The sequence below is a fragment of the Xiphophorus hellerii genome, chromosome 9 (genome assembly GCF_003331165.1).
Source record: "Xiphophorus hellerii strain 12219 chromosome 9, Xiphophorus_hellerii-4.1, whole genome shotgun sequence".
In the NCBI taxonomy this organism is placed as follows: domain Eukaryota; kingdom Metazoa; phylum Chordata; class Actinopteri; order Cyprinodontiformes; family Poeciliidae; genus Xiphophorus; species Xiphophorus hellerii.
This window is the reverse complement of record NC_045680.1, coordinates 11,322,961-11,339,665: the sequence shown is the minus strand read 5'-3', so window position 1 is coordinate 11,339,665 and position 16,705 is coordinate 11,322,961. Positions and strand designations below refer to the sequence as shown.

The 16,705-nt window shown below is 36.5% G+C and overlaps 1 protein-coding gene across 4 annotated transcripts in view; it reads right to left on the bottom strand.

Moving 5' to 3' along the window:
* The window catches only part of LOC116725876 (arf-GAP with coiled-coil, ANK repeat and PH domain-containing protein 2), a 50,610-nt gene extending 34,575 nt beyond the window's left edge, over positions 1–16,035 (bottom strand). For 2 of the 4 annotated variants that reach the window (XM_032572280.1, XM_032572279.1), the window contains exons 1-2: positions 15,598–16,034; positions 2,598–2,655 (exon numbers count right to left, since the gene is read on the bottom strand). In XM_032572280.1, the coding sequence (XP_032428171.1) occupies positions 2,598–2,655; positions 15,598–15,650 (111 nt within the window). In that variant the 5' untranslated portion in view covers positions 15,651–16,034. Of the gene's footprint in view, positions 1–2,597; positions 2,656–15,597 lie in introns of all 4 variants that reach the window. The other 2 variants (XM_032572278.1, XM_032572277.1) reach the window with 2 other exon arrangements.
* Positions 16,036–16,705: the final 670 nt, after the last annotated feature.

The window sequence follows — 16,705 nt, the reverse complement described above, 5'->3', positions numbered from 1 at the left end:
AAGAGTGAGGTAGTTGATGGCACCAATCTTGCTTAGCTTTTCCTAAATCCCCCAGAAAGCTGTTTGGTTCTGAATCGGAGTTCAGTGAATATTCTGTTGAATATTCTATCAGATGTGTTATCTATTGATATTGATCATATGTCAATCATGATATATACCGTTATTGATTTATTGTCCAGTCCTATTTGAGCTTAGAGCAAAGAACTTTTATAAAATAACTGGCAATAATTACGTTCTAGCTTTATACATAATCAATAGCATTTTTAAATTGCCAAGTTCCTTAGTTTCAAGATATTTGAATAAACAATTTATGAATATGTTGTCTAGTGTTCACTTTATGCTTTTTTTTGTGTCACAAATATTTAGTTTTGGTTTTACATGTATTGCCCCATACCTCTACACAATCAGCTATGAATCAACACGTAATATAATATCTGGACTTTTGGTAGTTCTAAAATATTCTTTACTTTACTTAAAAGTTAAATAATTTTTTTGTATTTTATATGAGATTTCCAGTTAAGTTTAATCCAAAACAATCCCTAAAAATTACTCCTCCCATTAAATTTTCATCTATGGACATTCTGATAGAATCATGACTTCTTTTCCAGTTTAAGTTTGCAGTTTAAGTTTAGTCATGTGAGAAATCATCATTCTCAGAACAAAATAAATTTGTAACATCTACAAACAGGATGAATTGTAATATTTTCTCAGATATGACAAAGAACATAAGTGTGCGCTTGTGTTCAAAGCAGCTAAATTGCTTCAGGAAAATGCAAATAACAAGAAATTGTTGAACTAATCATTCATCCTTTTTCTACATTTGCTAAATAGTAATCCAGGGTCACTGGGAGCTTGAGCCTATTCATGCTGTAAAGAGGACTGAGAGCAAAAGGGTAAACCAAGGACAGCCAGTCCATCACGGTACCCACAGCCTTTCCCACATACACACCAAAGGGTGATTTAAATGTTCCAGTTAAACAAACATGCATGTTTCCGGATGGTGGGAAGAAACCAGTGAGAACATGCAAACTATACACAGAAAGGCCAAAAGCCAAGATTTGAACTAGTGCTGCCCTTCTGGCCATGAAGCTGAAGTGTTAGCAACTACAACCAAAGAGCAGCAACTTACCGTAATTAACTGATAAAAAGATAAATACAATTTTTAGTAAATTGCATTTTGTATGCTTCTTTTTCTTTAACAGTAAAAAATACACATGGTTCAGGTAGATTAATGCAAGTTACTGTTAGATCATTTTAAGATTTTAAAGAAAGTCAACAGTAGTAAAGAATACTAATCCACATCATTAAAAATAAAAGGCTTTCACTTTGCCGCTCTGAAAGCATGTTTACTTTTTATTCAACATGCCTGTGTGTGAACTGGCCGGGCAAACTGCGAGCTCCAAATAAAAAGAGCTGAACTTTGGTCTGTCGAAGCAGGACTCCACCCTAGACATGGGTGACATTACACACTGTCACAGCCACACTCATGCACGCAAACACACCCACTATCTGGCAGATCCTTCCTCTCCACAGCAAGAGGGGAAGTGAGGCCGGGGCTGAGTCACAGAGGTGGGGCTCTGAGACTGTAAGAGTCAGGAACAATGCAGTGGGTTCTCCCGGGATCGCGGCCCAGCTCTCAGGTAGTGAACGCAGCCAGTGAACTCTGCAGCATGGAGCTGCAGGGCGGTGGATGTCGGGGAATTTATGGTTTTCAGATCTGGGTTTAAAATGTATTCACCAGCTTGGATCTTTATACCATTTTATTGCTTTTACAAAACAATTATGATCAACAAAATTTGGCTTTTCTGACCAAGAAAAATAAAAATAAAACACCATAAAAAAAAAAACTGATCAGTTGATCTCCAGTCTCAATGTAAGCTTTTTTAGCAACAATCCCCATGCTAATCGCTAATATGTAATGCTAAAGACAGTTTAAAAATAATGCTAATCCTCATACACCATCTTTTTTTACACAGCAGTGCTACCTACCACAACCTTTTTCCAGATTCAGTAACGGCGAAGCAGCTTCTAATGCCTTCATGAGATAGTCTGAAAAGTGTTTCAGACTATTGACTATTGACATAGTAATCTTATGCTACTAGTACAGAAAAAAATATGAGTCCCCAATGGAAGGAGGACTAAAAAATATTGAATGCTGTCCTTATGCATTCTTATATTACAGGTATAGTTAAATAGGGCATTTTTGACTCCTCACGTTCTCAGTTTTGATTGGCAAAACTGTTAGAATAAACCATCTTTGACTTGAATAATCAAATACAAATAAGTCAGGTAAGTTACTGTGCATGTACATTGAGATTGTAGAGGTTATTTCTTTATCTTGACATTATCATGCAGAATTTCACAGCTGAATTACAATCATGCACTTTCACTAATGCAAACTAAATCTTACGTATCTTAGTTACATTGTCTAAATGAATTTTTTTCTTCTGCTAAAGCAGTCTGCCTGAGGATATACAGTAGAGGAGGGCTGGGACAAACCTGCACCTTCCCACTCACAGAATGTCCGTTTGCAGCTGCCAGCTCTCACCGTGGAGCAAATGAACAATTAAGCAATGTTTTTCATGGGTGGTACTCACTTTGTCAAGCTTGGATTCCAACTCACACACATCCCCCTCCACTTCCTCTATGGTTGCTCTGTGAGGAGGAGAAAAAAAAAACCAACAAAACATAAAAGTTTGAACTTGAGCACTTCACAAAACTACAGTCGCAGTACATGTATTAGGGGTCTGCGGAACGTTGACACAAGCATGTGTAAACACAGAAACTGGTGGAGGCAGCTAAAGAGAGAGCTGCCATTTTGGGTCAGGCCTCTGAGCTGAAATCAGGACTGGCATCCTGCCCTTTAAAATGTGACAAAGCACAGATTGGGTCTCTGCAGGATCAGCAGACTACAAGCTGCAGAATATCACGTAGAGAAGAAGAGACTTAAATGACTCATCCCAGCTCCATCTGAGTTAATCTCTGCTCTCCTACATCTTAATGTGCACAGTTTAACACATTACTGTTGCTGTACTTGAATGTTAGAAACCCTTGCAAGCTTGTGATTAAAATATGAGAAACTGGAAATCTCTAAATGAGAAATAGTGTAAAAAGAGAACAATAAACCAAAATTTTAAGAACAACCAACATATTGATTTATTTTCATAAAATAGCCCCTCACTCCACTTTAAGGTCTTAGATAATATATAAATATATATATAATATTTACATGGCATATCATATGTCTATATCACAAGTTTTATTTTGAAAACCATTTTTTTCTTATAATAAATATTTTTTTATAAATTGTGCTTTCTGTACTGAAATTATATGACAATAAATGATGTAAACTGCTGAGAAAGAGAAGAGCAATCAGTGAATACAAATGATCCTTTTCTGTTTTATGTTGGAGAGTTAAAGCAAAAATAATCAAGAGTAGGATCATGTTGCAGAGGTAAAACTCACCCCTAGAGGTCTATGGCATTATATTTATGCCACTAACTTGAGTGTGCATTGTTCAATCAGTGAGATTGATTTGAGCGCACATATCTATGTTACTGAACAATAATTTGAGGCATGTGCCTTTAAATATCAAAACGATCGCTCAATAGCGTTCTGACAAATGCTCAACTATGACAACTCTTGCTCTGTCTGCTCTCTGTATCTTTGCTCACAACCTAAAATTATGTAAATAAACCATCAGACAGAATCCGGCAATCACAGAGAAATCTTTTTTCAGCTACACATTCAGCACACATTCAGCTAAAGTGCTCTGCACAAATGCAGCACGACTGTTAAAGGTTGACTCAGCAGAATAGTCCAACCACAAAAAAAAAATCTACAAAAAGTAATTTCCAGTATTTATCACTGTGGAAATACATTGAAGTTTCACAACGCATAAAGTGGTAGTTTTTCAAATTGCTTTCCATTTCTTCACTTGCTATAAAACATGAACATGTAATCTCCAAGCTCCTTGTATTGTACGCCTTAACAACAAAATGCAAACTGCAGCTTCTCTCATGACTAATCTTGAAAACAAAAAGATTTATTTTGTAATTACTGAGAAAGGGGCAGGTTTTTATAAAGTTTTTTCTTCATCCTGCTCCCTTTCACTCATGTAGATGATTTGTTACAAGACAATGTTTTTGTACATTGGTGAAATGTGTTTTGTTGAGTGAATAAACTTATTGATTGATTGTTCACACTATTTGTTTAAAAACCACCAGTTTTACTCATAAAATGCATCAAAAAGCTAAAGATCATTGCTTCATCCTCAAGATACGTTATATCATTATTTAAATCCTGATTTGTAGTCTAGTACTACCAATAAGCTACCGAATAAGCCCTAACTAGCAAATTATTTTTAGTTTGTCTAATTTTAAGATTTGCTTTTTCTAAATTCTTAATTCATAGCACAGCTGCTACTCTCAGTGATGGATCCAACATGCAACATAAAAATCACATTTGTAGGTCTAAAAACTAATCTTCCACACTCATGCATACAACCTGAAAGACATAAAAAAAGTAGGTTTAAGCTCAATAGATAACTTTTCAGCTTGAAAAGAGCTGACTGCTTCTGTGACCCAAACAAAAAAGGATGAACTTTAGTGCTAAAATAGACTCAAAGGCCAGAAACGGGGTCAAAAGCAATAAAGAGCATGCTTCTCACACACAGACATTGGCTGTGTTCAAAACTTGAGAACATTTTATGTGAACTTTTTACCCTCATCTGTTGTAGTAGGCAAAGTAGTTTTTTTAATGAATCAATTAGGCCACTCACCGAAAAAAATAAAAATAAAAAAATCACTGAGATAAAGAGATTTTACTTTTGTAAAAGGATATTAAAATTATTTAATGCACTAGATTAAGTACTGGTGAACAAAACTCAAACTCATTTAAAATTCACACTCATTCCATAGCCAAACACCATTGCATGAGCTTTTCCCCTTAATCTTGAAACTTAAGCCGGTGTGGTGAGGTTGTGAAAGTGCTGACAGAGGATAAGAAAAGGAGGGGCCCACTCAAAATGAAAACTTGGGCTGTTGCCTTACATATCTGGCCTTGGAGAGTGAGCAAAAAGCAGAAGAGAACAAGAGCTTCAAGCTTTTCAATGTAACGCACACACACACACACAAGCACGCACAAGCCTCTTTTAAGTAAGAAACACTGTTCATTAGGAGGCAGAAAGTATGTAAAGAATAAGCAGAAATCCTTAAGGAAACACTGACGGTCCTTAACCTGGAATCCATAACAGACTCTGATATTCTGACTGTAGAGCAATGCCAAGTTGAATAATTGGTTTCAGCAGATGGGAAGAAAGAACGAGGCCCAAAAATAAACACAGATATTTAAAGAGACAGAAACTCAGTTTGGAAGATGCTTCCCATCCAGATTCTTACATAAAAAAATAGAATAGTCCATTTTAGTTGTTTTTTTTATTTTCATCAAAAAACAATCAACTAAGATTTAATTAACCCCCAACAAAAACTAAGTAGACATAACTTTACAACCAAAAATAATGAACATGCAATCTAAAGAGAACACATTTTACAATTTGTATCCTATATTATTTAACAATTTCTATCAAATTCAGCCAGCGGCTACTGAAGAACTTAGCTTTTTAGGATAAATGTTGAAGTGTTTGACCACAACACCATAACATACAGCGTCAAACTTGGGGAAAACTAACTAACTAACTTAGCAAGGTGGAGCATATCTTATCAGCACATTGACATTTATGTCCAAAATATTTTTTATACAAAGGTTAGTTGCACCAGACAACTTGTGCTACAACAAAACATTGATTAATGTTAAGTTGGATGGCTGGGTTATGATTCAGAGTACACCAATTAAATAAGAATTAAAATTCTTTTCTTTCTAAAAAAAGAAAACAATTAAAGTCATGCAACAGTTCTCTTAAAACCCAGACGTGAACCCAACTGATTTTATGCAAGTTATGCATAAACAAAACCTTGCAAAGCTCAGTGAACTGTAACATCACATTAAAGAAGGGCGGGTAAAGAATTGCAGCACAATGCTGTCAGATACTGATAAGGTTACACAGAACCTATTACTTAAAGGTTACTGCTGCTCAAAGGTGGTTGGAAGCACTCTTCAATCATGCAGTGGATATTATATGTTGCTACCAAATATCTGGAAATGTCAAACAAATAAAAAGTGATGGGATTAAGACTTTAAAGGCTTACTTCAGATGCTTATTCAGGTTCTCTCAACAGTGTAATAATAACACATTATTATTGCAAAATTAGATTACTTCATGAGCTGCTTTAATCTCTTCAGGACCAACGTGTCTGATAACTCGGAGACGATGTGATAAGAAGCAAGAATAGATGATGATGCAGGCATTCTGCTTCCAGGTCTGGAGAAACAGAAAAGTCAAACCAGGAAAGCAGCTGGACAGAAGTGTAAATAATGCAATAAGAGGATTATCCAATCAAAACGACAAATAAAAAAAAGAAAAGAAACCAAACAACATGCGGAACATTTTTTTTTCTTTTTCTTCTGAAACATATTTGAGTCAAATGTTATGCATTAAAGCTTGCACATTTAAATAGGTTAGAGGTAAGTTTTATGGAAGATTTCCCTTTTTAAATAGATTATCAATGAACCAAAAAAATATTTTTAGGTAGTTTTTGTATCTGAAGTAAAGGGCAATAAAATATGATGTAAAATTTTATTTAATGGTTATTATCTGATTGTAATCCAGGTAATTATAAACAATAAAGCAGACTGTGGAATGCAATGGCAAATATTTTTCCATTATAATACAACACAATATCAATAATATACAACAATATCACATTACTGTCAGTATTTGAAGTAACATAACGGTATATAAACATAATTAATTAGAAATGCAGTTTGGCTGGTGAAAGGTTTTCCAGCTTTTTCCATCTAGTTAAAGACTAAAAGGTATTTTTCCTATCAGGGAAAGCATCATACCCAGGAACTTCCAGGTTGTGTCGATTGCATTCTTTGTGGTGTTACATATTGAAAAAAATTTAAAGCTATTTTCAGTATCAGTGACATGTTTAATATAGTAATCAGATTAGAGAAAGCACAGAAATATACAGGTTATTTCCCTCTTCTCTGGTCTGAGAGAGGTCACATTTTCTAATATTTTATTCTAGAAACTTTAGAGTCTTGATTATTTTTTTAAACATCCCCTGTTAGAGTTTGTTCTGACTAAAAAGCTTCCCAAGATATTGGACAAAACAACAAAATAACTCAGCTCCACGTTTATTGCTGCACTGACTAAAACGTTTTGTGACAACTGCAAGAAAATCTATCCGAGATGGTAAACTTTACAGAAAAAAGTAATGTACAAAAAGAAACATAAGCTCATTAACTACATTAAGTAAAAAACACACTGAGAAACTGGATATCCTGAGGTAAGCGTTTGGCTGGGTGGGTGAAGTTAAATAAAGAGAAATATGTGGTGTAGAAGAAAGACTGGAGGCCATGAAAAGAGTAATTTAAAAAGCTTGCCTTGTGAACCACATCAGTTAAAAACAGGCCTCTTCAACATCACTGAGGAAATGTTTGGCCCCGGTTCTCTTTATGATGACTGAGTGTATAAAAGGATTCTGATGAATACAACATGCCAGACAGAGGAGCTGACTAGATTAGAAATAAATTTCAGCAGCACAATTCTATGCAGATGTTCTAAACGATCAATTCCATTCGTTCTATAAGTCAATATTGAATCACTGAGAATTTCAACAAAAGCTGCAGGTTTCAGGCCATTCTTCCAAATGAGTCTAAAAAATAAACGTCTCAAATTTCCATTCTTTCTAAGTGTAACTGAAGTTGAGGTGGTTTTTGGGTAAACATTCACATAAAACTGCTATTTTTTCAGCGGGTGACTACAACACTCTCACTGCCAATGACCAAGAACAAAAATAAGACAAGGCTCTGGACTCTTACTGGAATAAATTACTTGGCCACAAAAACTTGACTTCATTGCAGATGTGTTTTTTTTTTCTTTTTTTAAAAATCTTAACTAAAGACAGACACCTGATTCTACAACAGTGGTTTAATGACTCGATTTGAAACAGAAAGCACCTCTTCTGAAGCTCTGTGCAGCTGTTGGCAACCAGCTGCCGACCTGTTTATGCTCTGATTTCAGAAGTGAGCAGATGAGACAGATTTGTAACTCATTCTGTTGGCCTGATGGAGTCTACAAGGCTTCACAAACTAATACTCCAAAACCATCTCTTATACACTTATTTTGAATTTCCTCCAGTTATAAGGATCAGATGAAAATGTTAACTCTAAACTACTCTGGTTTTCATTATTAGGGAAAGAGAAACCAAAACATCTTCCAGAAGGAAAACAAAAACGTAAAAATCTGACATCATCAATGATAGAAATGTTAAGAGATCTTTCTAATGAAGTTAGTTATTTAATCCTCTCTATATAATCTTTCCAGAGACATGGTCAAATTTAACTTCCAGATACAAATGTGTGAAAGAAAGCACTAGCATAATCTGACACTGTATTGTTTTCTTTGTATGTAAAAAGACCAATATTTGAAAATACCCCAGGGCATCCCTTTGAAACTAATGTAACTGAACGATTTTCATTTTATTTTACTATTTCAAGTAGTTCATAATTTCTAGGAGCTTGCAATAATTCATGATTTTCTGTTTCCCTTAGGTAAAACATGACATGACGAAGAGCCCCATTTTTCTTAGTAAGAGGAAACAAGGAGCCAGGTTTATCTTGCCAGCATGCAGAGTAAGTAGAATGTTAAGGGAGGTATAACAATAAAAACACATTATTACACATCCTATTTCAACAGTTCAAAGTCAGTGGGGAAAATTGTCCACAAATGAAACACCTCAAACAAAACAATTATGAACTAAAGTTTATAAAATATCAGAACTAAAATATCAGAGCTACTTCAACATCACCTATCGAAATTGTGAAATTAAAGTCTCCATTACAACAATTAGTTGATAACATTAGAGGCAAACTGGTTTTCTAGTTGAAATTTAAGAGGGAAAAAAACAGCACCTCATGCCTTCTGTTATGTACGGAGAAAGATGAAGGATTCTGCAGGGCCTGCTGCTTTTTCATGCCACCGTTTTGAGAGAATAATTAAATCAACCTAACAGTCATGTTTTTGGACTGCAGGGGGAAGCCGGAGTACCCGGAGAGGACCCTCATATCCACAGGGAGAACATGCAAACTCCAGGCCAGGATTCGAACCCAGAACCTTCCTGTTGTAATAGAGCTACCAACTGAACATCCCCATTTTAAACCAATGAAACCGAAATTATTTTCTATTAAAACACTTTCAAAACAATCCACGGCCATCCTAATACATGCTTACTTTAACAGTGCTTTAACAAATACTATTAAGATAAGCTATGATTTTTTTCCCACAGCAATTTTTTGTCTTTATCAACTCTCCTTCTATCTGCCTCCTACATATGAGGAAATAGCTAAATTGGTTTTAGCTAGTAGTGCACCAATTGCACTAATCCCCCATTACCAATCTTTAAAAAGCTTCATCTGCCGATTCTGATTTTGGACACCAATTTTTTTGTCTGAAATGTCGCGAAATATAGCAGGAAAGTCACTGAGTTGGAAACAGTGAGATGACTATTGCAAACCTGCAGACATGAATTGGTGGTCCAGTGTATCAGTCAAACCTCTCTCACGAGAGAGCAGAAGAAGCAGTGGTTGATTTTTAGGCTTTTGCTGAGGTAGATAAGAGCGGGGAATAAGAACAGTTTCACATGCAAGTATCATCCAATCATCAATCTCCCAAAATTAAGGAAATTGGCGTCAATAAATCTGTTTTGCTATTTTTAAAGAATTAAAATTCTGCAACAAAAGCTGAACAAGGAGAATGAAGAGGGTCTGAAATAACAGTAGTGGAGGATGGAAAACAATCCCACTCAGTGAAACTGTTGCTGTGGATGGAAATGTGAAGAATAGGGTGAGCTTTGGTGCTGTGACGTAGATCCTGTGATTGTTCAAAAGAGAAGCAGAGGCAACATGCAAGAGGGTCCCACTGTGGTAAAAAAAACCCCATTAAGACAACACAGTGTCAACAACATCCACAAGATGAAGTCATTACTTTAACATAAACACTTACAAGCTTGGGGAAATTTTCTTTGCTGTCGTAATGACTGAACATTAGGGGTAATTTTATAGAGGGCGTAGATCCTCGATTGATCCTTCGTCACTGACATGTTGCAGGAAGGAAACACTGAGGAGAGGAGGGAGAAACTACAGCATTGTCAGGATCTATGACGACGATGGAAATGATTCTGACAGCCTTGTGTTTCAGATGAAAGCTAAAATTAAATAATTTGAATATGAACTGCTAATATTTCCTGAAATCTGTCAAAAAAATAAAAAAATCCCCAAGACACCAAAATTACAATTGAAAATTATAAATAATAAACTAAAATAGGGTAGAAATTGTTCTTGTATAAACACTAAGGGTTTTAGCACAGCTGCAGTAATGAGCTCAAACAGACCTGATAAACTGATCAATCACGCTCTGGTCAGCGATCAGAAGATTTCTCCCTGATCTGCTGGCTCTTCAGCAGCTCTAATAAAGTAAAACTGAAACAGAACATGTTCCACCACTGAGTTCATCAAGACTATTTTGGAGCACATAATGTTACCATAATTAATCAAAGGAACCTGAATGGAGCAAGAATTTCTGCTCAGTTTTCAGTAGGTCATATTTACTTTATTTACACCCATTTACAGGGCTGGATTTACAAGGATGTGGGCCCCTGGGCTGGAGCCCGTTTTGGTGCCCTATCCACCAAAGTAAAAGTGCTTTATTAATGCAAATTAAGAAGTAGTCCTATCAGTAGGTATTAACTGATGCATGGTAGGTTTAATATGCCCAGTAGCCAATAACTACATGTTGTTCCCAAAGATATCAATATAACTTCCTAATTTTTAATACATAAATATTGCTGATGATCATAAAAATCCTACAATAATACAACTCACATGATTTGGGCCTATGAGGTAGAGTAAAGGAGAAAAGGATGAACTGATTAACAAATTAATGGACAGAATTAAAGTATGGATGGACAGATGAATAGTGAAAGACATGAGGTGAAGGTGTTTAAAACTCAAGATTTAATGCATAGCGTGAAGAAGAAAAGTTGACTGTAATTATATGTCTTTTTTTAATAAAACCAGCATAAAAGTTGCTGATAGGAGCAACTTATTCACAGAAATCATCACACAGACAACAAAGTCGAGAATTATGTCTGAAAATGGTAACCTTTTCCATACCAGCCAAACTTGGACAATACTTAAAAAATCCCACACTTTTCTGGACCTTTCAAGTCAGCTCTAAGCAGGATGAAAACGTCTCCACAATAGCAGTCGTCCAACCAGCATTAACTGTATATGAAAACTATGTTGTGGCAACTGGCTTTGTAGGGATGGAAAGTCATCAAATATGTAAAACTTTTGTTCCTACACATGTGGGGAGTGAAGCCACAGCTCTCTGGAAGGATTTTTCAACTCTCATAGTTGCAATGGAGCCAACAGAGCTCATGAGGCCGAGCCTCAAGTGGGAAACTAGGCTACAAGGGTTTATGCCAAAAATACTGATTTTTTTTTTGCTCTCTAGTGTTTGTGCTCTCCCCAGGCTAAGAGCGAGGTCTATAACCAAAGACAGCTTCTCAGCTAAAGCAATGATGAGAGCTTAAAAAAAAAAGACACACGAGGGTGTGCCAAATTACCACTTAAAAAAACCTTCTCCACATTTCAGGGCTCCATATTCTCTGGCACAAAGTTAAAAGTAAACACCAAAATGGAAACAGATGTTGAGCAAGCTGGAGTTGCTCTGCGCTGCTTCTATATTCAATGTTTGTCATCCATCCCCTCTGTCTCTGCCACTGTCTTCTTTCCTGACCAAATTTAACTCATTGGGAGGGAGGTTGGAAAAATGTGATGAAAGCAGCGGGGACTGGAGCTGAAACTGTGCTGCGATTGCCTCTGATAACTACAGAACTCCTGCAGAGTTTATATTGACAGGCGGCTCTGAGAAAGATCAATGGTAATGAAAACAAAGATGGAGAGTGGGGGATCGCTGGACCTCTAGAGAAGAAACTTTGCATCAGAAAAACAATATTACTAGCAATAAAAACAGACTGCAGTGTTCATATTGTTTAAATTCAGATCTTCCATGATATTGGATTGCTAGTTCATACAGGCATCAACTAATTAAAAAACAAAGTATCCTGTGCCTGATTTCAAAGTAAAAGTAGCAGCTTTTTACATTAGATTACAGTAGAGTGTGCATTTAATGTTAGCCAGATGCACTAAGACACCATCATGGACGCCGGCTTTTTGAAGAAATAGTGTTCATCAATTCAATTCAATGGAGTGAAACTTTATTTGTACCTGAGGAGCAATTTGAAGACACATTCATCTTTATTATAATTGCATGATAGGCTGTTAAGATTCCTAAACACAACATATTAATATTTTATGCCAGTGGTTTAAGTGAAAGGAAATTTACAAAGTTGATGGTGTCATTTATTAAATAAAGCTGAGTCTGATGTTTGGAGGTATTCTGAACTTAATACTTGCTTTAGATCTGGAAAGCAACAGGATTTTTTATTTATTTATTGTTAAATGTTTTGACACCAAAAAAGTTAGCGTTTATTAGAATATACAGTAACACAGCTTATTATTCAGAAAACTACATCTGAAATTTGCCTGTTTATCACTAAACTTCCAGGTATTCTCTCTGTAATATAGATTTCTTACTTTAATATCAGAAGACCAGTAATCCAGTTTCCTATTTCCTGAGTGTACTAATTTCCCTCAAACTGCTTATCTCTTTGTGTGACTGAAGAAAACCCCCCAGAGTATATATGCATTACTTGGTCTCAGTGAAATTCAGGGATGCTACAGAAATGTGGCTCATTAATAACTTTCCTTTCTTTGTTTCCAAAAACTGTGCCTTGGTGGTACAGCAGCCCACTCCAACCCAGTTCTGCTGTGACTCAGCCCCTCTGTTGTTCACAATTGATCTAAAATTAGCTCCTTATATTAATGTTAAGAAGGAAGAGGCTTTAAAGTCAAGCCACCATCTTAGACTAACAGAACAACCATCTGTCAGCAGTTTAGCACAGTTTGGCTGTATGCTTTCACTTCTTATACATGTACTGCATATTTTCCTTACAAGTTTAGGCAACTCCACTGTGCGGGAAGTCCCCCTCTTCTCCAGCCCCCCTTACGTGATCCTGAAGGAAATGCGCTGATAAAAAAGCAACTTTCTAACATCTGTTCCTCGTTTGGCTGGGGGAGGATGTTCGAGCAACAGAGTGTGAGAGACAGGAAGAAGAGAGATGCTTTTCTCAAAACACTGAACGCAAAGCAACCCAAGGGGGATGGGGTGGTTGAGGACAAACACTCAACTTAACACCTCCCAAAGGGTTGACAAAGTGGGGAGAAAAAGCTGCAAATGATGACTTTTGAGTTACAATATGGTCTAAAAACACATGACTAGTACAAGAAAACCAAGCTAAAGCAACATTGGTAGGAATGAGCAAGTTTAATCTTGTCATTTATGGAAACTTTAGTTGGTCTTTTTTTTTTTACTTCAAGTGTAACATCCACTAGTGCATGAGGAAGGACATTTATTATATCATTTGTTGCCATCGTAAAAAATTTCTTATCACGTCAATGATACATTTCAGTTGACATTTGAGGCTCCAAAATCTGACTGTATCAGTCACACAGATTTGTTATTTTTACTATTTTTTCCACTGTTGGTTCCATGAAAGCATTAATAAATATCAATAAAATTGAAAACATGATTAAAAGCAATAACTACATGGAAAAACGTGATAAAAATCATCTGGTGTTCCAATATTTGTGTTTGTGGGTCTTTGACAGCAGTGATACCCAACCTTAAGGTTACCTTAAAAACGACCGCTAAGAAGTTGTAAAAACTTTTTATTGTCACTTTTATAGTTATCTCAATAAATGACAGTAAATATCAAAATAAAATTTTAGGTCCATATCGCCAACACTTACAAGAGCAGCATACAACTTTGCTACAGCGTCAGTGTAACCATTACTGATTAGAATAATGACTGTTTAGTAAGCTATGTTGATTACAATTATATTTCAAATATCAGGAATTCATGGTGTAATATCTGCATACACCTGACAAAGACGATTAAAAAGAGAGGGAGCTTTGGAAACATCACAACAGCTGGGAAACAAAGGAGAGAGAAAATATCTATTTACTCCATCCATCCATTGTTTATACCCGCCCTGTGATGGACAGGTTGCCAGTCCATCACAGGGCAACACAGCGAGACACACAGCATGCAACCATCCATGGAAAACCAAGGACATTTTAGAGGGACCAAAAAACCTAACAGACGTGTTTTTGGATCGTGGAAGGAAACTAAAGTACCCAGAAAGAATCCACACTTGTGCAGGGACAACATGTGGAAAGACGCCAGGGTGAGATCTGACAGAGGACCTTCCTGCTGCAAGGCAACAGTGCTTCCTGCTATTACAGAGGAAACTGATTCAATTTTCATGCAGGTCTGTCGTTTTGTAAGATCATGTGCTATGGTGGTTTAAAAGACTTAGATGAACTGTTTGAGTCCAAGAATTACAAGATTATTCCCATTTATGCATCCAAGATGTTTATCTAATATATATTTTTTAATAAACTCAACAAAGCAGGGCAACACCAGTCAGTCAGCTAGAGATCTGAATTCTCAATTGATCAGATCTGATTGATAAAGAACTGAACAATCTTAATTTTCTCGGTCCATTAAACATCTCAAATTTTTCAACTCCTAGTTTGTTTGGTTTATAAAAAGCATCAACCATCAGTTTTATGCTTTTCAAGATTCAATAAACATCTACTTAAAGGTTCAGGAAATGTTTTTGATGCATAGATCAGGAGAATCTTGTCATTCCTTCATTTTTTGATGGGCTCAATTTTTTTTCTTTTATAGGAAAAACCTACAGGACATTGGTATCAACCAATTAGAGCAGTTGTTGATTAAGGATGCACTTTTACTATAGAAAATATTAACATTCTAACGTTCAAAACTTACATTTTAAAATATTTTCAAAATGTTTAAAACCAGCAGAGGAGACTTTAAAGTTGTGACTGTGCACATTATTAAACTGTAATATACAGGTAGTGTGCTTGTAGTCTAGGAGTAATATGTTTGGGCAACATGCTACATCATTAATAATTAAGGATATAGTACAATGCACTGTCGTGTCAGTTCAGGCTACTGGCACAGCCAGTAATTCCCAACATTCATATTTAATACATTGTCCTATCTCTACATAATTTATGGTGAAAAAACATTCCCTTCGTTTGGTCTCACCGAACAACTCATTGAGTTTGTTTGGTTTCTTTGCCCCACCAGCAGCCTCCCAGTCTGGATCCGGCTTTCTTAAGGGACAAAAATAGAAGAGCAGCAGGCAACAACCAGCAAGCTCCTTACTGCTGATCATCGCGCTAACTGGATACTTTACACCGTATAAACAAATACCCAGATAAACAGGGAAAAGACGAAAATTATAGTCGCTCACCTGAAGCGTGGGGAGTCTTTCAGACATTCCTCAAAGTCCACGGTTATTTTCATCTTTGCCGCAGTGAATTGCGCCTGCACAACCTGCTCTCTATGTTTGATTAAAGGCAATAATCCAAGCCCAGTGTTTCTGGCTAATTAGCTTGCTCGCTAACGTTCCCGTTTCTCCGTCCGACCAGCTGGCTCCACTCGGTCACCGTTCCGCTAAGCCAGCTAGCCTCAGAGGCCAGCAGCTACCAACAAGAAGTGGCTGGACAGCGCTCATAAACGACGTTTTTCTTTGTGAACGAGTTCACCACCCCCCCCCAAAAAAAACCGTCACTAAACTGTCCCAAAAGCGGAGGTCGGCACTGAAAACAGAAAGTGTTGTCCAGTAGCTCTATCATAGCAGTCCGCGGGAGAGGAGCTTTTCTCCAACAGATCTACACACAAAGATCGTCTATATGAAAAGACTGCACACCGGCTCTGGAAATGGGTCTATAAAATCCAGTCGGACACTCTGAAACGTATTTTCCCCCACCGCCAAGAAGTGTTTGAATGTCGTGTTTACGTAATGCATTTTTTCCAACTGACAATTTGATAATATTAGACAGCTACACAACTAAAACATGCGTTAAGTATGTTATTTATATGAACATTTTAACCGGAGGTAAGTGTGGTCTTTCGCTTCTGTTGAACATGCACAATTCTATTCAGTTGTGCAGTTGATGACACAATTGCACCATACACACACAAAAGGAGATAGATAGATGATCTACATGTATTTATTGTATGTCTACATAAGTATCAGAAAGTCTGCAACATATTTTTTAGTGTGTGCTGTATGTTAAGGGCCAGCGTTAAAGAATTGAAACGAGTGACAAGTCTACCTTTGAATACACAATCTTTGCGTCAGTTGACAGGAGCTTCCTGATCCTTAAAAAACACTCAGGAACCGTTTTCTTAATATTTTTAATCTTCTCCCCTTCATTGTGCATCTGCGCACTGCCAAACAATGAAAGCAAAGCTTAAATACCTTTGAACATTTCTATTGTAATTTAATGACGCACTGCGTTAAATAAAAGGTTTCCCCGCTTTGATTTGATCAGTCTCACGCTTTATCCCATTAC